Source organism: Passer domesticus, unplaced genomic scaffold (genome assembly GCF_036417665.1).
Source record: "Passer domesticus isolate bPasDom1 unplaced genomic scaffold, bPasDom1.hap1 HAP1_SCAFFOLD_248, whole genome shotgun sequence".
In the NCBI taxonomy this organism is placed as follows: Eukaryota; Metazoa; Chordata; class Aves; order Passeriformes; family Passeridae; genus Passer; species Passer domesticus.
Genome location: NW_026990027.1, coordinates 1 through 22,874, shown reverse-complemented (window position 1 = coordinate 22,874; position 22,874 = coordinate 1). Strand labels below are relative to the sequence as shown.

At 54.9% G+C, this 22,874-nt stretch overlaps 2 protein-coding genes across 2 annotated transcripts; one reads left to right on the top strand and one right to left on the bottom strand.

Moving 5' to 3' along the window:
* The first annotated feature begins 640 nt into the window (after positions 1–640).
* Positions 641–9,659, top strand: LOC135292239 (creatine kinase M-type-like). The gene is given in 8 exon segments (XM_064406458.1): positions 641–658; positions 660–834; positions 1,649–1,803; positions 3,411–3,543; positions 4,064–4,235; positions 5,434–5,557; positions 7,465–7,654; positions 9,479–9,659. Coding segments are annotated over 8 exon segments (1,146 nt in total). The 3' UTR covers positions 9,658–9,659.
* A 4,639-nt stretch (positions 9,660–14,298) lies between these two features.
* Positions 14,299–20,928, bottom strand: LOC135292241 (putative Kunitz-type serine protease inhibitor). The gene is made up of 6 exons (XM_064406459.1): positions 20,818–20,928; positions 19,521–19,697; positions 18,221–18,259; positions 16,734–16,876; positions 15,382–15,424; positions 14,299–14,426 (listed from the first exon to the last, which is right to left on the bottom strand). The coding sequence occupies exons 1-6, from the start codon at positions 20,921–20,923 to the stop codon at positions 14,299–14,301; spliced, it is 636 nt and encodes a 211-aa protein (XP_064262529.1). The 5' UTR covers positions 20,924–20,928.
* Between the last annotated feature and the right edge of the window lie 1,946 nt (positions 20,929–22,874).

Here is a 22,874-nt window from a genome sequence, read left to right as displayed (position 1 = left end):
TGTCCCCATGTCCCCACGGTGTCCCTGTGTCCCCAAGGTGTCCCCGTGTCCCCATGGTGTCCCCAAGGTGTCCCCGTGTCCCCGCAGTGCCACCATGCCGTTCAGCAACACCCACAACAAGCACAAGCAGAAGTTCTCAGCCGAGGAGGAGTTCCTGACCTGTCCCTGTGTCCCCGTGTCCCCATTCCCACGGTGTCCATGGGATCTCTATGTGTTTCTCAGTGTCCCGATGTCCCCATGGTGTCCCCAAGGTGTCCCCGTGTCCCCGCAGTGCCACCATGCCGTTCAGCAACACCCACAACAAGCACAAGCAGAAGTTCTCAGCCCAGGAGGAGTTCCTGACCTGTCCCCGTGTCCCCGTGTCCCATTCCCATGGTGTCCATGGTATCTCTATGGTGTCCCCACGGTGTCCCCATGTCCCCATGGTGTCCCCACGGTGTCCCCATGTCCCCGCAGTGCCACCATGCCGTTCAGCAACACCCACAACAAGTACAAGCAGAAGTTCTCAGCCCAGGAGGAGTCCCTGACCTGTCTCTGTGTCCCCGTGTCCCCATTCCCACGGTGTCCATGGGGTCTCTATGGTGTCCATGGTGTCCCCACGGTGTCCCCCAAGGTGTCCCCGTGTCCCCGCAGTGCCACCATGCCGTTCAGCAACACCCCACAACAAGTACAAGCAGAAGTTCTCGGCCGAGGAGGAGTTCCCGGACCTGTCCAAGCACAACAACCACATGGCCAAGGTGCTGACCCCCGCCCTGTACCAGAAGCTGCGCGACAAGGAGACCCCCAGCGGCTTCACCCTCGACGACGTCATCCAGACCGGCGTGGACAACCCCGGTGCGTCCTCGCGGGGGTCCCCCAGCCCACCACGGGGGTCCCCAGACCACCCCAGGGGTGCCCAACCCACCCCGGGGGTCCCCAGACCACCACGGGGGTCCCCAGACCACTCAAGGGGTCCCCAACCCATCCATGGGGTCTCCAGCCCACCCCAGGGGTCCCCAACACACCCAAGGGGTCCCCAAATGGTCCATGGGGTCCTCAACCCATCCATGGGTTCTCCAACTCATCCATGGGGTCCCTGAGCTGTACATGGGGCCAGAGACCCCTCCCCAAGTCCCAGTAGCCCCATCCCAATCCCATACCCAGTCCCAGTCCCATACTGGTCCCAGTAGCCAATCCCAGTGCCATACTGGTCCAAGTGACTCTGTGGTGTCCCCGGTGTCCCCCGGTGTCCCCGGTGTCCCCAGGCCATCCGTTCATCATGACCGTGGGCTGAGTGGCCGGTGATGAGGAGTCCCAGTAACCCATCTCCATCCCATACTGGTCCCAGTAACCCATCCCAGTGCCATACTGGTCCCAGTGCCCCATCCTAGTCCCATACTGGTCCCAGTAACCCATCTCCATCCCATACTGGTCCCAGTGCCCATCCCAGTCCCATACTGGTCCCCAGTGACCCCCCGGTGACCCCGGTGTCCCCGGTGTCCCCAGGCCACCCGTTCATCATGACCGTGGGCTGTGTGGCCGGTGACGAGGAGTCCCAGTAACCAATCCCATACTGGTCCCAGTGCCCATCCCAGTCCCATACTGGTCCCAGTGCCCATCCCAGTCCCATACTGGTCCCAGTGACCCGGGGTGTCCCCGGTGTCCCCAGGCCACCCGTTCATCATGACCGTGGGCTGCGTGGCCGGTGACGAGGAGTCCTACGAGGTCTTCAAGGAGCTCTTCGACCCCGTGATCCAGGACCGGCACGGCGGCTACAAACCCACCGACAAGCACCGCACCGACCTCAACCACGAGAACCTCAAGGTGGGGGTCCCCCAATTGGGGAGGGGTCCCCGAAATTGGGGAGGGGTCCCTGAAATGTGGGAGAGTCCCCAGGGGTCTCAGCAGGACCACCATGGGGTGACAGGGACACTGTGGGGTGACACCACAAACCCACCGACAAGCACCACACCGACCTCAACCACGAGAACCTCAAGGTGGTGGTCCCCCAATTGGGGAGGGGTCCCCGAAATGTGGGAGGGGTCCCCGAAATGTGGGAGGGGTCCCCGAAATCTGGGAGGGGTCCCTAAAGGTCTCAGGAAGGCAGGGAAGGGGTGACAGGGCCACCATGGGGTGACAGGGGACACCGTGGGGTCATACCACAAAGCAACCAAAAAGCACCGACCTCAACCACGAGAACCTCAAGGTGGGCTCCCCAATTTGGGAGGGGTCCCCAAATTCTGGGAGGGGTCCCCAAAATTTGGGAAGGGTCCTCAGAGGTCTCAGGAAGGCGGGGAAGGGGTGACAGGGACACTGTGGGGTGACAGGGACACCATGGGGTGACACCACCGACAAGCACCGCACCGACCTCAACCACGAGAACCTCAAGGTGGGGGGGAACCCAAATTGGGGAAGGGTCCCCAAATTTGGGAGGGGTCTCCAAAATTTGGGAGGAGTCCCTAAAATTTGGGAGGGGTCCCTAAAGGTCTCAGGAAGGCAGGGAAGGGGTGACAGGGACGCCGTGGGGTGACACCACAAAGCCACCAACAAAAAGTGACCTCAACCAGGAGAAGCTCAAGGTGGGGGGACCCCAAAATTTGGAGGGGTCCCCGAAATTTGGGAGGGGTCCCTAAAATTTGGGAGGGGGTCCCCAAATTTGGGAAGGTCCTCAGGGGGTCTCAGGAGGGCAGGGAAGGGGTGACGGGGCCACCATGGGGTGACACCCACAGAGCCACCTCAGGAGGGTTTGGGAGGATTTTGGGGAGAATATTTTGGGGAATTTTGGGGGTTTTTTGGGGGTATTTTGAGTGGAATTTTGGGGATATTTTAGTGGAAATTTTTTTGGGATTCTTTGGGGTGAATTTGGGGTTTTTCGGGGTGTCCCTGACCCGTTTTCGGGGCGCAGGACGGGGAGGACCTGGACCCCAAGTACGAGCTGAGCAGCGCGGGGGTCTCAGATTGAGGGATATTTTTGGGTTTTTTTGGCATATTTTGAGCAGGAATTTTAGAGACATTTTTAGGATTTTTTTGGGGTGAATTTTGGGTGTTTCGGGGTGTCCCTGACCGGTTTTTTGGGGCGCAGGGCGGGGAGGACCTGGACCCCAAGTACGAGCTGAGCAGTGGAGGCTGTGTCCGAGGGGGAAATTCTGGATATATTTGGTTTATTTTGAGCGGAATTTTTTTATATTTTTGGGATATTTCTGGGGTGACTTTGGGGTTTTTCGGGGTGTCCCCTAACCCCGTTTTCGGGGCGCAGGGCGGGGAGGACCTGGACCCCAAGTACGAGCTGAGCAGTGGAGCTGTGTCCGAGGGGGGGATTTTGGGGTGATATTTTGATGTATTTTGAGCAGAATTTTTGGGACAATTTTGGGATTTTTTTGGGGTGACTTTGGGGTTTTTCGGGGTGTCCCTGACCCGTTTTCGGGGCGCAGGGTGGGGAGGACCTGGACCCCAAGTACGTGCTGAGCAGCCGCGTGCGCACCGGCCGCAGCATCAAGGGCTACTCGCTGCCGCCCCACTGCAGCCGCGGCGAGCGCCGCGCCATCGAGAAGCTGTCAGTCACAGGTGGGGGCGGGGGCCTGCAGGGGGCGGGGCCTAAGGGGGCGTGGTCCGGGTGGGCGTGGCCTGAGAGGGTGGGGTTCTGTGGTTGAGGTTGGATTGGGCGTGGTCAGGGAATGGTTGAGGGAATTTGGGTGTGGTTGTAGGGGGTGTGGTCACGATGTGGGTGTGGCTGGTGTGGGCGTGGTAATCTGGGTGTGGTCAGTGTGGGCGTGGCCTAAGAGGGCGGGGCTTGCAAGGTGGGGTGGATTTGGGGTAGATTTGGGACAAATGGGCACATCCAATGAGGGTTGGGCGTGGCCTGGGCGTGTCCAGGATTAATTTGGAATGAATTTGGGGTTAATTTGGGATGGATTTGGGATGGATTGGGATGGATCTGTGATCGATTTGCAATTAATTTGGATGGATTTGGGACAGATGGGCATATTCAATCGGGGTTGGGCGTGGTCTGGGCGTGTCCCGTCTGGGCTGGGCGTGGTCTGGGCGTGTGGTGGGCGTGCCCAGGCGCTGACCACGCCCCCGGCAGCCCTGAACAGCCTGGACGGGGAGTTCAAGGGCAAGTACTACCCGCTGAAGGCCATGACGGAGCAGGAGCAGCAGCAGCTCATCGACGACCACTTCCTGTTCGACAAGCCCGTGTCGCCGCTGCTGCTGGCCTCGGGCATGGCCCGCGACTGGCCCGACGCCCGCGGCATCTGGTGGGCACCCAGGGGCAGTTAGAGACACCCGGGGGCACCTGGGGGCAGTTAGAGACACCTGGGGGCAGTTAGAGACACCTGGGGGCAGTTAGAGACACCCGGGGGCAGTTAGAGACACCTGGGGGCAGTTAGAGATACCCGGGGGCACCCGGGGGCAGTTAGAGACACCTGGGGGCAGTTAGAGACACCCGGGGGCACCTGGGGGCAGTTAGAGACACCTGGGGGCAGTTAGAGATACCCGGGGGCAGTTAGAGACACCTGGGGGCAGTTAGAGACACCTGGGGGCAGTTAGAGACACCTGGGGGGCACCCGGGGGCACCTGGGGGCAGTTAGAGACACCTGGGGGGCACCCGGGGGCACCTGGGGGCAGTTAGAGACACCTGGGGGGCACCCGGGGGCACCCGGGGGCAGTTAGAGACACCTGGGACATGCCTGGGGGGTTCCTGGCAGCACCTGGAGGTGTCTGGGGGACATTTGGGGAGACCTTGTGACACCTGGGGCCACCTGGTGGGGACATTGTGTCACCTGGGAGGTTCTTGGGGGCACCTGGACACCTGGGGACAACTAGGGACACCTGGGGGCACCTGGGGGCAGTTTGGGGCACCCTCCCGGTGTCCCCCCCGGTGTCCCCAATGTCCCCTGGGTGTTCCTGATGTCTGTGATGTCCCCTGATGTCCCCCCCATTCTGGGGGTCTCCCCTTTTGGGGGATCTCTGGGGGGTCCCTGGGCCACACTGAGCTGTCCCCCCGGTGTCCCCTGGGTGTCCCCAATGTCCCCAATGTCCCCTGGGTGTCCCCGATGTCTGTGATGTCCCTGATGTCCCCAGTGTCCCCTGATGTCCCCCCACTCCGGGGGTCTCCCCTTTTGGGGGATGCCTGGGGGTCCTGGGGCCACGCTGAGCTGTCCCCCCCGGTGTCCCCCCGGTGTCCTCAATGTCCCCTGGGTGTCCCCTGGGTGTCCCCAGTGTGCCCTGGGTGTCCCCAATGTCTGTGATGTCCCCAATGTCCCCAATGTCCCCTGGGTGTCCCCGATGTCTGTGATGTCCCCTGATGTCCCCCCACTCCGGGGGTCTCCCCTTTTGGGGGATGCCTGGGGGTCCCGGGGCCAGGCTGAGCTGTCCCCCCCGGTGTCCCCCCGGTGTCCCTGATGTCTGTGATGTCCCCAATGTCCCCTGGGTGTCCCCTGGGTGTCCCCGCAGGCACAACGACAACAAGACGTTCCTGGTGTGGGTGAACGAGGAGGATCACCTGCGCGTCATCTCCATGGAGAAGGGCGGCAACATGAAGGAGGTGTTCCGGCGCTTCTGCGTCGGCCTCAAGAAGGTCAGAGGGGACTTGGGGACACTGGGGACATTGGGGACATTGGGGACATCTGGGGACACCTGGGGACATTGGGGACACTGGGGACATTGGGGACATTGGGGACACTGGGGACATTGGGGACATTGGGGACATTGGGGACATTGGGGACATCTGGGGACACTGGGGACATTGGGGACACTGGGGACATTGGGGACATTGGGGACATTGGGGACATTGGGGACATCTGGGGACACTGGGGACATTGGGGACACTGGGGACATTGGGGACATTGGGGACACTGGGGACACTGGGGACACGGAGGGTTTGGGGTCACATCTCCATGGAGAAGGGCGGCAACATGAAGGAGGTGTTCCAGCGCTTCTGCGTCGGCCTCAAGAAGGTCAGGGGGGACTTGGGGACATTGGGGACACTTGGGGACATTGGGGACATTGGGGACACTTGGGGACATTGGGGACATTGGGGACATTGGGGACACTTGGGGACATTGGAGACATTGGGGACATCGGGGACACTGGGGACATCTGGGGACACTTGGGGACACTGGGGACATTGGGGACATTGGGGACACTTGGGGACATTGGGGACACTGGGGACACTGGGGACATTGGGGACATCTGGGGACACTTGGGGACACTGGGGACATTGGGGACATTGGGGACATTGGGGACATCTGGGGACACTTGGGGACACTGGGGACATTGGGGACACTGGGGACATTGGGGACATTGGGGACATCTGGGGACACTTGGGGACATTGGGGACACTGGGGACACTTGGGGAATTGGGAACACTGAGGGTTTGGGGTCACATCTCCATGGAGAAGGGCGGCAACATGAAGGAGGTGTTCCAGCGCTTCTGCGTCGGCCTCAAGAAGGTCAGGGGGGACATTGGGGACATTGGGGACACTGGGGACACTGGGGACATTGGGGACACTGGGGACATTGGGGACATTGGGGACACCTGGGGACACTGGGGACACGGAGGGTTTGGGGACACGGAGGGTTTGGGGTCACATCTCCATGGAGAAGGGCGGCAACATGAAGGAGGTGTTCCAGCGCTTCTGCGTCGGCCTCAAGAAGGTCAGGGGGGACTTGGGGACACCTGGGGACATCTGGGGACATTGGGGACACTGGGGACACGGAGGGTTTGGGGACATTTGTGGATGGAGGAGTTCTGGGGTCACATCTCCATGGAGAAGGGGGACAGTGGGTTGGTCTCAAGAAGATCAGGAGGGTCTTGAGGTGTCCTAAGGGTCTTGGGGACACTTGGGGGCACTTGGGGACACTTGGGGACATCTGGGGCCAGGTGGCACTTTGAGAACAGGAACTTTTGGGGACAGGTGACACTTTGGGAACAAGAAGAACTTTTGGGGACAGAAAGAACTTCGAGGACAGGTGTCACTTTGGGGACATTGAGGGGATCTGCACACAGGGAGAACTTTGGGGACAGGTGTGGCTTTGGGGACAGGTGACATCTGGGGACAGGTGACATCTGGGGACAGGTGACACTTTGGGAACAAGGAAAACTTTGGGGACAAGGAGAGCTTTGGGGACAGGTGACATTTGGGAACAAGGAGAGCTTTTGGGGATAGAGAGAACTTTGGGAACAGGTGACATTTGGGAACAGGTGACACTTTGGGGACAGGTGACATCTGGGGGACAGGTGGCACATTGGGGACAGGTGACACCTGGGGGACAGGTGACATTTGGGCACAGGTGGCACTTTGGGGACACCAAGGTGACATTTGGAGTGCCACCAACAACTCTGAGCACCCCAGGTGTGCCCTGGGCATTCCCTGGGCATTCCCCAGGTGTGTCCAGGTGTGCCCCAGGTGTCCCCCGGGTGTGCCCCAGGTGTCTCCTGGGTGTCCCCCGTGTCCCCAACGCGTGTCCCCCGGCTGTCCCCAGATCGAGGAGATCTTCAAGAAGGCGGGGCACCCCTTCATGTGGACGGAGCACCTGGGCTACATCCTCACCTGCCCGTCCAACCTGGGCACGGGGCTGCGCGGCGGCGTGCACGTGCGCCTGCAGCACCTCAGCCAGCACCCCAAGTTCGAGGAGATCCTCAAGCGCCTGCGCCTGCAGAAGCGCGGCACAGGTGGGAGCCCCAAAAATCACCTGGGGTGGGTGGGGAGACCCCAAAATTCACCTGGATGGGGACGGGGACACCCCAAAATTCACCTGGTGGGGATGGTGACAGCCCCAAAGTCACCTGAGCCAGCACCCCAAGTTCGAGGAGATCCTCAAGCGCCTGCGCCTGCAGAAGCGCGGCACAGGTGGGAGCCCCAGAATTCACCTGGGCGGGAATTCCATCCCAAAATTCACCTGAGGGGTGAAATTCCATCCTAAAATTCACCTGGGGTGGGCGAGGAGATCCCCAAAGTCACCTGGCAGGGAGAATTGCATCCTCAAGTTCACCTGAGGGGGAGAATTCCATCCCAAAATTCATCTGGGTGGGGAATTCCATCTCAAAATTCACCTGGGAGGGGAGAATGACACCCCAAAATTCACCTGGGTGGAGAAATTCCATCCCAAAATTCACCTGGGGTGGGAAATAGGGACAGCCCCAAAGTCACCTGAGCCAGCGCCCCAAGTTCGAGGAGATCCTCAAGCGCCTGCGCCTGCAGAAGCGCGGCACAGGTGGGAGCCCCAAAAATCACCTGGGGTGGGCAGGGACACCCCCAAAATTCACCTGGGGAGACCCCAAAATTCACCTGGGGTGGGCAGGGAGATCCCCAAAGTCACCTGGGGGAGAATTCCATCCTCAAGTTCACCTGGGTGGAGAAATCCCACCCCAAAATTCACCTGGGGGGGAGAATGACACCCCCAAAATTCACCTGGGGAGGTGGGACACACCCCAAATTCACCTGGAGGGGACAGTGATAGCCCCAAAATTCACCTGGGGGGGAGAATGACACCCCCAAATCAGCCCAGGAAAGGGACCCTGTGAGGGACCTGATGGTCCAGGAATGGTCAGGAGTGGTCAGCGCTGTCCTGGCTGTCCGTGTCTCACTGATTCCCCCCATTTTGTCCATCCGTCTGTCCGTCTGTCCGTCCAGGCGGGTGTGGACACGGCCGCTGTGGGCGCCGTGGAACCATCAGACACTGGATGGACAGGGGATGGTCAGGGGTGCTCAGGAGTGGACAGCACTGTCCTGGCTGTCCGTGGCTGTCCGTGTCTCACTGATTCCCCCCTTTTGTCCATCCATCTGTCCGTCTGTCCGTCCAGGCGGGGTGGACACTGCCATGGTGGGGCCATTGAGCACTGGGGATGGACAGGGGATGGTCAGGGGTGGACAGGGGATGGTCAGGGTGTGCTCAGGAGTGGTCAGCACTGTCCTGGCTGTCCGTGGCTCACTGATCCCCCCCCTTCTGTCCGTCCGTCTGTCCATCCAGGCGGGGTGGACACGGCGGCAGTGGGGCCATTGAGCATTTGGAATGGTCAGGGGTGGACAGGGGATGGTCAGGGGGTGCTCAGGAGTGGTCAGCACTGTCCTGGCTGTCCGTGTCTCACTGATCCCCCCTTTCTGTCCATCTGTCCGTCTGTCCAGGCGGGGGTGGACACGGCGGCGGTGGGCGCCGTGGAACCATCGGACACTGGATGGACAGGGGATGGTCAGGGGTGGACAGGGGATGGTCAGGGGGTGCTCAGGAGTGGTCAGCGCTGTCCTGGCTGTCCGTGGCTGTCTGTGTCTCACTGATCCCCCCCTTCTGTCCGTCCGTCTGTCCATCCAGGCGGGGTGGACACGGCCGCTGTGGGCTCCGTGGAACCACCAGACACTGGATGGACAGGGGATGGTCAGGGGTGGACAGGGGATGGTCAGGGGGTGCTCAGGAGTGGTCAGCGCTGTCCTGGCTGTCCGTGGCTGTCCGTGTCTCACTGATCCCCCCTTTCTGTCCGTCTGTCCGTCTGTCCGTCCAGGGGGGGTGGACACGGCGGCGGTGGGCGCCGTGTTCGACATCTCCAACGCCGACCGCCTGGGCTTCTCGGAGGTGGAGCAGGTGCAGATGGTGGTGGACGGCGTCAAGCTCATGGTGGAGATGGAGAAGAAGCTGGAGCAGAAGCAGCCCATCGACGACATGATCCCGGCCCAGAAATAGGGGAGGGGGGCGGCCGGGGACCCCCCCGAGCCCCCCAGCAGGGGAGGGGGCGAGCGGGGACCCCCCCAAAAAAAACCCCCCCAGAGCGGCCCCAATAAACGCTGCTGGTCCCGGCTGGGCTCGGTGTTTCAATTTGGGGAGGGGGCGACGCGAAATCTGGGGGTCTCAGCAAAGTCAGAGGGACCCTCGCACTTCAGTCTCACCTGTGGGGACCCCAAAATCTGCCCCCGAGCCCCGGGGACCCCCCCGAGCCCCCCAGCAGGGGAGGGGGCGAGCCGGGACCCCCCAAAAAAAACCCCCAGAGCGGCCCCAATAAACGCTGCTGGTCCCGGCTGGGCTCGGTGCTTTGATTTGGGGAGGGGGCCGACGTGAAATCTGGGGGTCTCAGGGGACCCTCGCACTCTCTTCTCACCCGTGGGGACCCCAAAGTCTCCCCCGAGCCCCGGGGACCCTCCCGAGCCCCCCAGCAGGGGAGGGGGCGAGCCGGGGACCCCCCAAAAAACCCCCCCAGAGCGGCCCCAATAAACGCTGCTGGTCCCGGCTGGGCTCGGTGCTCTGATTTGGGGAGGGGGCTACGTGAAATTTGGGGGTCTCAGGGGACCCTCGCACTCTCTTCTCACACGTGGGGACCCCAAAATCTCCTCTGAGACCCCTCCCCACCCCCGGGGAGCCCCCCAAGCCCCCCCAGAGCGGCCCCAATAAACGCTGCTGGTCCCGGCTGGGCTTGGGTGTTTTAATTCGGGGAGGGGGCGACGCGAAATCTGGGGGTCTCAGGGGACCCTCGCACTCTCTTCTCACCCGTGGGGACCCCAAAGTCTCCCCCGACCCCCGGGGACCCCCCCAAGCCCCCCCCGAGCCCCCCCAGTAAACGCTGCTGGTCCCGGCTGGGCTCGGTGCTTCAATTTGGGGAGGGGGCGTCGCCACTTTGGGGGTCCCAGCAATTTCACAGCGACCCCCGCATCCCCCCAAGGGTCCCTCTGGTCCTCCTGGGGACCCCAAAATCTCCCCCGACCCCCTGGGACCCCCCAGAACGCCCCCAATAAACGACCCCAATATGGTCGGGGGTTCCAATTTGGGGAGGGGGCGTCGCCAATTTGACCACCCAAAAAAACCCAATTTTTCCCCTCAAAAATCCCTTTTTTCCCCCCAAATCCCAAACCAAATTTTCCACCACAAAACTTCCTTCTCCCCGCCCAAAAAAATCCCATTTTCCCCCCCAAAAAATCCAATTTTCCCCTAAAAAATCCCCATTTTGCCCCTTCCCAAATCCCTTTTTTCCCCAAAAAATTCCAAATTTTTTCCCCAAAATTCCCATTTTTCTCCCAGAAAAATCCCTTTTCCCCCCAAATCCCATTTTCTCCCTCCCAAACCCCATTTCCCCCCCAAAAAATCCCATTTTTCCCCCAAAAAACCCCATTTTTTCCCCAAAAAACTTCCATTTTCCTCCTCCCAAATTCCAATTTTTCCCCCCAAATTCCCTTTTTCCTCCCCAAAATTCCCATTTTTTACCAAATTCCCATTTTTCCCCCACCCAGGGAAGGGACTCAGGGTTTTGGGGTTTTTTTTTGGGGCTGCTCAGGAATTTGGGGTTTTTGATTTTCCCTTTATTCCAACAAATCCCTGGAATGTAAAAAAACCCTTCCCAAAAACCCAAAATCGCCTCGATTGCACCCAAAAATCACAAATCCTCCCCGAAACCCAAAATCACACAAACAGGAGGGTGGGGACCCCAAAAAACAAACAAAAAACCAAAAAAAAACCAAAAAAAAAATCCCAAAAAACAAGAAAAATCAAACAAAAAAAAAAAAAACCCACAAAAAAACCCCTAAAAAGACCCCAAAAATGGAAAAAAAAACCCCAAAAAAATCCCAAAAATCCCAAAACCAACAAAAAAATCAATGGGACCCTCTAAAAATCCGGGTGGAAAAAGGGAGGGGACGCCCCAAATTTTTAGGATTTTTTTTAGGGATTCATTTTTTCGTGTTTTGTAATTTTATTTTTTGGAATATTTTTTATTATTTTTTGGGGATTTTTTGTGGATTTTTGGAGGTTTTTTTTAAGGGTTTTTTTAAGGGTTTTTTTTCCCCACCCACCCTCCCCAAAATTCCATTTATTCCCTACAAAAATCACTAAAAATCAGTTGTCAGGAGCGGATCAGGGAGGGGATTTTGGGACCATTTTTGGGTAATTTTTGGGTAATTTTTTGGGGTTTTTTTTATATTTTAAGGGGATTTTTTTTTATTTTTCAGGGATTTTTTAAATGGATTTTTTGTTGATTTTTTAGGATTTTTTCCCCACCCACCCTTCCCCAAAATTCCATTTATTCCCTACAAAAATCACTAAAAATCAGAGCGCGGATCATTGCCAGGAGCGGCTCAGGAGGGGATTGTGGGGCCGGTTTTGGGGGATTTTTGGGTATTTTTGGGGTTTTTTTGAGTGTTTCTGAGGTATTTTTTGGGTATTTTGAAGGGGATTTTTTTGGTTTTTTTCCATTATATTTGGGGATTTTTTTTTTTTTAATTTTTTGGATTTTTTTAGGGTTGTTTTCCCCACCCACCCTTCCCCAAAATTCCATTTTTTCCCTACAAAAATCACTAAAAATCAGTTGTCAGGAGCAGATCAGGGAGGGGATTTTGGGACCATTTTTGGGTAATTTTTGGGTAATTTTTTGGGTTTTTTTTTATATTTTAAGGGGATTTTTTTTTTATTTTTCAGGGATTTTTTAAATGGATTTTTTGTTGATTTTTTAGGATTTTTTCCCCACCCACCCTTCCCCCAAAATTCCATTTATTCCCTACAAAAATCACTAAAAATCAGAGCGCGGATCATTGCCAGGAGCGGCTCAGGGAGGGGATCCTGGGACCATTTTTGGGGGATTTTTGGGTCATTTTTGGGGTTTTTTTGGGTAGTTTTTTTTATATTTTTAAAGGATTTTTTAATCATTTTTCAGGGATTTTGAGGGTTTTTTTTTTTGTGATTTTTGGTGGATTTTTTGTGGATTTTTAAAGGATTTTTAAGGATTTCTTCCCCACCCACCCACCCTTCCCCAAAATTCCATTTATTCCCTACAAAAAATCACTAAAAATCAGAGCGCGGATCATTGCCAGGAGCGGCTCAGGAGGGGATTCTGGGGCCGGTTTTGGGGGATTTTTGGGTAATTTTTGGGGTTTCTTTGGGTAGTTTTTTTGATATTTTTAGAGGATTTTTTAAATCATTTTTCAGGGATTTTGAGGGTTTTTTTTTTGTGATTTTTGGTGGATTTTTTGTGGATTTTTAAAGGATTTTTAAGGATTTCTTCCCCACCACCCTTCCCCAAAATTCCATTTTTTCCCTACAAAAATCACTAAAAATCAGAGCACGGATCATTGCCAGGAGCGGCTCAGGAGGGGATTTTGGGTTCTGGTTTTGGGGGATTTTTGGGTATTTTTGGGGTTTTTTTGAGTGTTTCTGAGGTATTTTTTGGGGTATTTTGGAGGGGATTTTTTTGGTTTTTTTTCATTATATTTGGGGATTTTTTTTTTTTAATTTTTTGGATTTTTTTAGGGTTGTTTCCCCCACCCCACCCTTCCCAAAAATTCCATTTTTTTCCCTACAAAAATCACTAAAAATCAGTTGTCAGAAGCGGATCAGGGAGGGGATTTTGGGATCATTTTTGGGTAATTTTTGGGTAATTTTTTTGGTATTTTTTTTTATATTTTAAGGGGATTTTTTTTTATTTTCAGGGATTTTTTAAATGGATTTTTTGTTGATTTTTTCAGGATTTTTTCCCCACCCACCCTTCCCCAAAATTCCATTTATTCCCTACAAAAATCACTAAAAATCAGAGCGCGGATCATTGCCAGGAGCGGCTCAGGGAGGGGATTCTGGGGGCCGGTTTTGGGGGATTTTTGGGTATTTTTTAGGGGTTTTTTTTTGATATTTTTAGGGATTTTTTTTATTTTTCAGGGGATTTTTGGGGATATTTTTTGTGGATTTTTTGTGGATTTTTAAAGGATTTTTTAGGGTTCTTTCCCCCACCCACCCTTCCCCAAAATTCCATTTATTCCCTACAAAAATCACTAAAAATCAGTTGTCCGGGAGGGGATTTTGGGGCCGGTTTTGGGTAATTTTCGGGTATTTTTGGGGTTATTTTTGGGGTTATTTTTGGGATGTTTTTGGGGTATTTTTGGGTGTGTTTTTGGGATTATTTTGGGGTGTTTTTGGGGTTATTTTTGGGGTATTTTTGGGGTGTTTTTGGGATTATTTTTGGGGGTGTTTTTGGGGTTATTTTTGGGATGTGTTTTGGGGTATTTTTGGGGTGTTTTTGGGATGTTTTTGGGGTGTTTTTGGGGTTATTTTTGGGATGTTTTGGGTATTTTTGGGGTGTTTTTGGGATTATTTTTGGGGTGTTTTTGGGGTTATTTTTGGGGGTTTTTGGGGTGTTTTTGGGGGTGTTTTTGGGGTGTTTGGGTGTTTTTGGGATGTCTTGGGGGTGTTTTTGGGGTGTGTTTTGGGATGTTTTTGGGGTTATTTTTGGGGTGTCTTTGGGGTGTTTTAGGGGTGTTTTTGGGGTGTTTTTGGGGTATTTTTTGGGGTGTTTTTGGGTGTTTTTGGGGTGAATGCGGGCGTTTTCGGGCCCTCAGGCGGGGTAGGGCTCCTTCATCAGGCACTCGCGGTCGTCGCCGGCGGCTCCCGGCGCTCGCGCGCGGCGCCCGGCAGCGCCCCCCGGGCCAGGGCCAGCCCCGCGGCCAGCAGGGCCAGCAGGGCCAGCAGGGCCACCAGCGCCAGCCCTGGGGACACAAACGGGGACATTGGGGACATTGGGGACACTGGGGGACATTGGGGACACTGGGGACACTGGGGACACTGGGGACATTGGGGACATTGGGGACACTGGGGACATTGGGGGACACTGGGACACTGGGGGACACTGGGGACATCGGGGGACATCGGGGACATTGGGGACACTGGGGACATTGGGGAACATTGGGGACACTGGGGACATTGGGGACATTGGGGACATCGGGGGACATTGGGGACACTGGGGACACTGGGGACATCGGGGACATCGGGGACATCGGGGACATTGGGGACACTGGGGACACTGGGGACACTGGGGACACTTGGGGACATTGGGGACACTGGGGACATCGGGGACATTGGGGACACTTGGGGACATTGGGGACACTGGGGACACTGGGGACATCGGGGACATTGGGGACACTGGGGACACTGGGGACACCCAGCCCACGGCCACCAGGGCCAGCCCTGGGGACACAAACGGGGTCAGGGACACCCCCAAAATGCGGCCAGGGACACCCCAGATGGGGACAGGGACATTTGGGGACACTGGGTGGGATCTGGGGACATTCAGGGGATTTTGGGGACATTTGGGGACAGTGGGGGGATACTGGGTGGGATTTGGGGACATTTGAGGACATCTGGGGACACAGGAGGATTTGGGGACGTTCAGGAGGGATCTGGGGACATTTGGGGGGGATTTGGGGACATTTGGGGACTTTGGGGGGGATTTGGGGACATTTGGGGGGATTTGGGGACATTTGGGGAGGATTTGGGGACATTTGGGGGGGTTTGGGGACATTTGAGGAGGATTTCGGGACATTTTGGAGACACTGGGGGGATTTGGGGACATTTGGGGACATTTGGGGGGGATTTGGGGACGTTTGGGGAGGATTTGGGGACTTTGGGGAGATTTGGGGACATTTGGGGACAGGCAGAGCTCACCTTTGGAGGAGAAGAGATCTCCGGAATTCGCCACCAAAATCACCTGGGAGAGAAACGGGGACAGCTCGGGCTGGGGGATTCGGGGCAAATTCTGGGGATTTTGGGGGAAATTTTGGGGATTTTGGGTAAAACTCTGGGGATTTTGGGGAAATTTTGGGGAATTTTGGAGGCAAATTTTGGGGAAAATTTGGGGGCAAATTTTGGGGATTTTGGGGGAAATTTGGGGGCAAATTTTGGGGATTTTGGGGCAAATTTTGGGGGATTTTGGGGGGAAAATTTTGTGGAATTTTGGTGGCAAATTTTAGGGGAATTTCAGTGCAAATCTGGGGAATTTTGGGGCAAATTATTAAAATTTCAATTTTTGGGGTGAACTTTTAAAATTACATCCGATTTTCACTGTCAATTATTTTGGGAATATTTAAAATTTCATGGCTGTTTGTTTTTCTCAGATTTTTTAATCCCGTGATGATTTTGGGGGGAATTTTTTTTTAATTTCAGGCTGATTTTTGAAAGGAGTAATTTGTAAATTTCAGCCTTAATTTTTGGGGAAAATTTGTAAAAATTACATCAAATTTTCAGGTCAATTTCTTTGCGATTTTTCCTAAATTTCACGACTACTTTTCTTCTCAAATTTTAAAATCCCGTGACGATTTTTGCGGGTGAATTTTTTAAATTACATCCAATTTTCACATGAATTCTTTTGAGAATATTTTAAATTTCACAGCTATTTTCTTCTCAGATTTTAAAATCCGGTGACAATTTTTTGGGTGTGAATTTTTAAAAATTACATCCAATTTTCCGGCAATTTTTCTGGGAGGAAGTTTTAAATTCCATGGCTATTTTTTAATCTGATTTTTAAGACTCCCAGTTGATTTTTGGGGTGTTCTTTTCTAAATTACATCCAATTTTCATGGCAAACTTTTTGCAATTTTTCCTAAATCTCACGGCTATCTTTTTCCCAAATTTCAAAATCCCGTGATGATTTTTGGGATGAATTTTTTAAATTTACGTCCGATTTTTACATAAATTCTTTTGGGAATATTTTAAATTTCACGGCTATTTTCTTCTCAAATTTTAAAATCCATTATGATTTTTGGGATGATTTCTTTTAAATTACATCCAATTTTCATGTCAATTTTTTTGCAATTTTTCCTAAATTCCACGGCTATTTTTTTTCCCAAATTTCAAAATCCCGGTGACGATTTTTTGGGGTGAATTTTTTCAAACCACGTCCGATTTTCCCGGCGATTTTTCTGGGTGCCATTTTGCCAATTTCCGTGTCTATTTTTGGGCAGAACCGGGTTATTTTGGCCGTTTTTGGCTCACCCTGGGGCCGGCAGCGGCGCAGGCACTCGCGCTCGTCGCGGTGGTTGTTGGCGTTGCCGCGGCAGCCGCCGTAGGTGAATTCCCGGCACGATTTCTCCGCCGGGACGTAAAACCAGCGCGGGGAACGCCGCCCGGCACGGGCCCGTCACCGGCGGCGCCGAGCACAGCTCTGCCACAGGAAACAAAATTCCCACTTGGAAACCCAAAATTCCCCTTTAAAACCCAAAATTCCCACTTGGAAATCCAAAATTCCCACTTGGAAATCCAAATTCCCACTTGGAAACCCAAAATTACCACTGGGAAATCCAAAATTCCCACTTGGAAATCCAAAATTGCCACTTGGAAATCCAAAATTCCCCTTTAAAATTCAAAATTTCCACTGGGAAATCCAAAATTCCCACTTGGAAATCCAAAATTCCCCTTTAAAACCCAAAATTTCCACTTGGAAATCCAAAATTCCCCTTTAAAATTCAAAATTTCCACTTGGAAATCAAAATTTCCACATCAAAACCCAAAATTCCCACTTAAATCTGCCCCATCACCAGCAGCACCGAGCACAGCTCTGCCAGAAAAAACAAAATTCCCACTTGGAAACCCAAAATTCCCACTTGGAAACCCAAAATTCCCACTTGGAAATCCAAAATTCCCACTTGGAAATCCAAAATTCCCCTTTAAAACCCAAAATTACCACGTCAAAACCCAAAAATCCCACTTGGAAATTCAAAATTACCACTTGGAATTCCAAAATTCCTCTTTAAAATCTAAAATTTCCCCTTTAAAATCCAAAATTACCACGTCAAAACCCAAAATTTCCACTTGGAAATCCAAAATTCCCCTTTAAAATACAAAATTTCCACATCAAAACCCAAAATTCCCACTTAAATCTGCCCCGTCACCGGCGGCGCTGAGCACAGCTCTGCCAGAAAAAACAAAATTCCCACTTGGAAATCCAAAATTCCCACTTGGAAATTCAGAATTTCCACATCAAAATCCAAAATTCCCCTTTAGAAATCCAAAATTCCCCTTTAAAATCTAAAATTATCACCTGGAATTCCAAAATTCCCCTTTAAAACCCAAAATTACCACTTGGAAATCCAAAATTTCCCTTTAAAATCCAAAATTCCTCTTTAAAATGTAAAATTTCCACTTGGGAATTCAAGATTTCCAGGGAAATCTGGCTGAGATCCCTTCAAAATCCAAAATTTCCACATCAAAATCCAAAATTCCCCCTTGGAAATCCAAAATTCCCCTTGGAAATTCAACACGTCCAGGGAAATTTGTGCCAAATTCCTTCAAAATTCAAATTTTCCGATTAAATTTTTGCCAAATTCCTTCAAAATTCAAATTTTCCCTTTAAATTTGTGCCAAATTCCTTCAAAATTCAAATTTTTCACTTCAATTCACAGCAAACCCCTTCAAAAATCAAAATTTCTGCTGAAATTTGAACCAAAACCCTTCAAAATTCCCAAATTTCTGCTGAAATTTGGACAAATCCCCCAAAATTCGGAGTTACCTGCCAAGGTGGAATTGGGGTCGACAGGGCTGGAGGGAGCTGAGGAAAAATGGGAAAAAATTGAGAAAAAATGGGAAAAATGGGGGAAAATGGGAGAAAATAGAGGAAAATGGGAGAAAATTGAGAAAAAATGGGAAAAATGGGGGAAAATGGGAGAAAAAATGGGGGAAAAGCAGAAAAAATTAGAAGAAATGGGGAAAAAATAGGGGGGAAAATGGGGGGAAATTGGGGAAATAAGGGAAAAAATGGGGGAAAATGGGAACAAATGGGAAAAATGGGGGAAAATGGAAAAAAAGGGGGGGAAAAATGGGAAAAAATGGGGAGAAAATGGGGAAAATGGGAGAAAGAATGGGAAAAGTGGGGGGAAATGGGAAAAAAATTAAAAATGGGGGGAAATGGTAAAAAGGGGGGGAAAAGAAAATAAATGGGAAAAATTGGGGGGAAAGTGGGGGAAATGGGGAAAGAATGGGAAAAATGGGGAAAATAGGAAAAATGGGGAGAAAATGGGGGAAAAATGGGGGGAAATGGGAAAAAGAGGGGGAAAAAGGAAAATAAATGGGAAAATTTGGGGAGAAAGTGGGGGGGAAATGGGGAAAGAATGGGAAAAAATGGGAAAATAGGAAAGAACTGGGGGGAAAGTGGGGGAAAAAGAGGGGAAAAATGGGAAAAGTGAGAAAAATTGGGGAAAAATCGAGGAAAAAACAGGGAAAAAAAAGGGGGGGGGATTGGAAAAATAAAGGGAAAAATGGAAAAAACGCGGGGGGAAAAATGGGAAAAAACGGCACCAAACCGGGGGGGTCTGGGAAAAAATATTCCAGAATCCCGGCCCCTCCCGGTATTTCCGGGTTCCCCCCGGTATTTCCGGGTTCCCCCCCGGTATTTCCCGGTCCCTCCCGGCACTCCCGGTGCTCACCGGGGACCCGCAGCTCTCCCGGCACTCGCACTCGCTGCCGAAGTTGTTCCCGGTATTTCCCGGTTCCCCCCGTTATTCCCCGGTATTTCCCGGTATTCCCCGGTATTTCCCGGTCCCTCCCGGTACTTCCGGGTTCCCCCCGGTATTCCCCGGACCCTCCCGGTATTTCCCGTTATTCCCCGGTATTCCCCGGTATTTCCGGGTTCCCCCCGGTATTTCCGGTATTTCCCGGCACTCCCGGTGCTCACCGGGGTCCCCGCAGCTCTCCCGGCACTCCCGCTCGCTGCCGAAGCTGTTCCCGGTATTTCCCGGTCCCTCCCGGTATTTCCCGTTATTCCCCGGTATTTCCGGGTTCCCCCGGTATTTCCCGGCACTCCCGGTGCTCACCGGTGCCCGGCTCCGCCCCGCAGCTCTCCCGGCACTCCCGCTCGCTGCCGAAGTTGTTCCCGTTGCCGCCGCAGCCGCCGAACACGAAACTCTCGCAGCTCCCGGAGGAGGCGTTGAAAAACCAGCGCGGGATGGAGGCGCGGCAGCGGCCGGTGAGCGCCGGTAACCGGCACCGGGCTGCGGAAACACCCGTTATTGGCCCCAAAAAACACAAAATTCACCCCAAAATACACCCTGAAACCCGTGAGCGCCGGTAACCGGCGCCGGGCTGCGGAACGGACCCGTTATTGGCCCCAAAAAACCCAAAATAAAACCCAAAATACACCCTGAGCGCCGGTAACCGGCACCGGGCTGCGGAAACACCCGTTATTGGCCCCAAAAACCCCAAAATTCACCCCAAAATACACCCTGAGCGCCGGTAACCGGCACCGGCTGGGGAAAACACCCGTTATTGGCCCCAAAAAACCCAAAATTCACCCCAAAATTCACCCCGAGACCCGTGAGCGCCGGTAACCGGCACCGGGCTGCGGAACGGACCTGTTATTGGCCCCAAAAACCCCAAAATTCACCCATTAAAAAATTACACCCTGAGCGCCGGTAACCGGCACCGGGCTGCGGAAACACCCGTTACCGACCCGAAAAAAACCAAAATTCACCCCAAAAATCCCCCCAGCCCCGGTAACCGGCACCGGTTTGGGGTCGGGACCCGTTATTGACCCCAAAATCCTTCCCGGGATCCCCAAAATTCGGGATCTTCCCCCGCCTCAAAATCCTCCCCGGGACCCCCCAAAACTCCCCCGGGACCCCCTAAAACTTCCCAGGACCCCCCAAATCCTCCCTGGGACCCCCGAAATTCCCCCCACGAGCCCCCAAAACTCCACAGGACCCCAAAAATCCCACCCAGGGCTCCCCAAATCCCCTCCAAGACCCCCTAAATTCCCCCCAAATCCCCTCAAGACTCCCCAAACCCCCCCAGGACCCCCCCAAATCCCCCCTAAATCCTGCTCAGGACCCCCCAGGACCCCCCCAAATCCCCTCCAAGACCCCTCAAATCCCCTCCAGGACCCCCAAAACTCCCCCAGGACCCCTAAAACTGCCCCAAATCCCCCCCAAATTTCCCCCAGGACCCCCCAAATCCCCTTCAAGATCCCCCAAATCCCCCTCAAGACCCCCCAAATCCCCTCAAATCCCCCCAAATCCCCCCCAGGACCCCCCCAAATCCCCCTCTAAGACCCCCCCAAATCCCCCTCAAGACCCCCCAAATCCCCCCTCAAGACCCCCCAAATCCCCCCGGTACCGGCGAGGGCGGCGGGGCCGCTCGGGGGGTCGCGGGCGGAGCCCCCCGGGCCCCCCAGCAGCAGCAGCAGCAGCAGCAGCAGCGGGAGGAGCCGCCCCGCCGCCATCGCAGGTGAGCGCCGCTGACGTCACCCAGGTGCGCCCGCCGCGGCCACGCCCCCGCCGCGCGCCGGCCACGCCCACTCCGAAACGGAAAATAATGAGGGGGGAGGGAGAGAACGGCGGGGTTGGCCACGCCCCCACTGAGCGAGGCCACGCCCACTATTCGGCGCCTTGTATGGGGTGGTGGTGAAGCCACGCCCCTTCATTTGCATGTGAGGCGGGAAATCGCGCCGCTGTTATGGGGGGGTTTGGGGGGGATTTGGGGGGTCTTGAGGGGGGTTTTGAGGAGATTTGGGGGGGTTTTGGGTGTGGGGGGGTTTTTGGGGGGGGTTGGGGGAGTTTTGGGGAGGTTTTGGGGTCTGGGGGATTCTGGGGGCATTTTGAGGAGGTTTTGGGGAGGTTTGGGGGGATTTTGGGGGGTTTGAGGAGATTTGGGGGGAGTTTTGGGGTCTGGGGGATTTTGGGGGGCTTTTTGGGGGGGGTCTTGGGGGAGTTTTGGGGGGTTTGGGGGGATTTTGGGGGGTCATGAGGGGGGGGTTGGGGAAATTTTGGGGTCTGGGGAGGTTCTGGGAAGTTTTCGGGGGACTTTTGTTGGGTTTTGGGGGGGGGGGGGAGTTTTGGGGAGTTTTGGGGTTTTTTTTTGGGATCCGGAGGTTCTGGGGGACTTTTGGGGGAGTTTTGGGGTCTGGGGGATTCTGGGGCAGTTTTGGGGGGGGCTTTTGGGGGAGTTTGGGGGAAGTTTTGGGGGGGTTTTAAGGGGATTTTTGGGGGTTGGGGAGGTTTGGGGGGATTTTGAGGGGTTTTGAGGGAGTTTTGAGGGGGTTTTGGGGTGGTTTTTTGATCTGGGGGTTATGGGGGGGTTTTGGGGTCTGGCGGTTTCTGGTGGGATTTGGGGGATTTTGGGCAGGTTTGGGGCGGTTTTGAGGGGGTTTTAAGGGGATTTGGGGGGGCTTGGGGGGTTTTGGGGGAGTTTTGAGGGGGTTTTGGGGTGGTTTTTGGGTCAGGGGCGTTTTTGGGGGGAATTTGGGGTCTGGAGGGGGCGACAGGGAAATTCCATCATTAAGCCACGCCCCTTCGCCACGCCCTTTTAAGCCCCGCCCCCATTCGGGGTCAATAAGGAAATCCCACCATTAAGCCACGCCCACCCCTCCCTTGCCACGCCCCCGCCCCGTGTTCAATGGGGTCTATAAGGAAATCCCAACATTAAGCACGCCCACAACACGCCCCCGCCACGCCCCTTTCCCCCCGGGCTGCAATGAGGGCCCATAGGGGTGGTCCCTATTAAGCCACGCCCCTGCCACGCCCCACTCCGGGGTATATTGGGCATTCCACAATGAAGTCACGCCCCTTTACCACGCCCTTTTAAGCCCCGCCTCCATTCGGAGTCCATGGTGTATATAAGGAATTACCACCGTTAAGCCACGCCCACACCACGCCCCCGCCACGCCCCCTTTTTCCCCGGGCTGCAATGGGGGCCCATAGGGGTGGTCCCTGATCAGGCCACGCCCCCTGCCACGCCCCTCCCAGGCCCCGCCCCTCGCCCCCCTACCCCCGGCGGCCGCCCCGGCGCCGCGTCCGGGCGATGGCGGCGAACCGGGTGGGGCGGCGGCAGGGCCGGGGGGCGAGCCCGGGCCCGGGGGCGCTCTCGCCGGGCCGGGGGTCCCCCGGGGGGGCTCTCGCCGGGCGGGGGTCCCCGGGGGGGCTCTCGCCGGGCCGGGGGTCCCCGGGGGGGCTCTCGCCGGGCCGGGGGTCCCCGGGGGGGCTCTCGCCGGGCCGGGGGTCCCCGGGCCGCAGCCCCGGCGTGCAGCGGCGCTCGGCGCGGGTCACGGTCCGCTACAACCGGCAGGAGCTGCAGCGGCGGCTGGACACCGAGCAGTGGATCGACGGCAGGCTGGAGGAGCTCTACCGGGGACAGGTACCGGGACCGGCACCGGAACGGGCATGGGGACAGGGAAC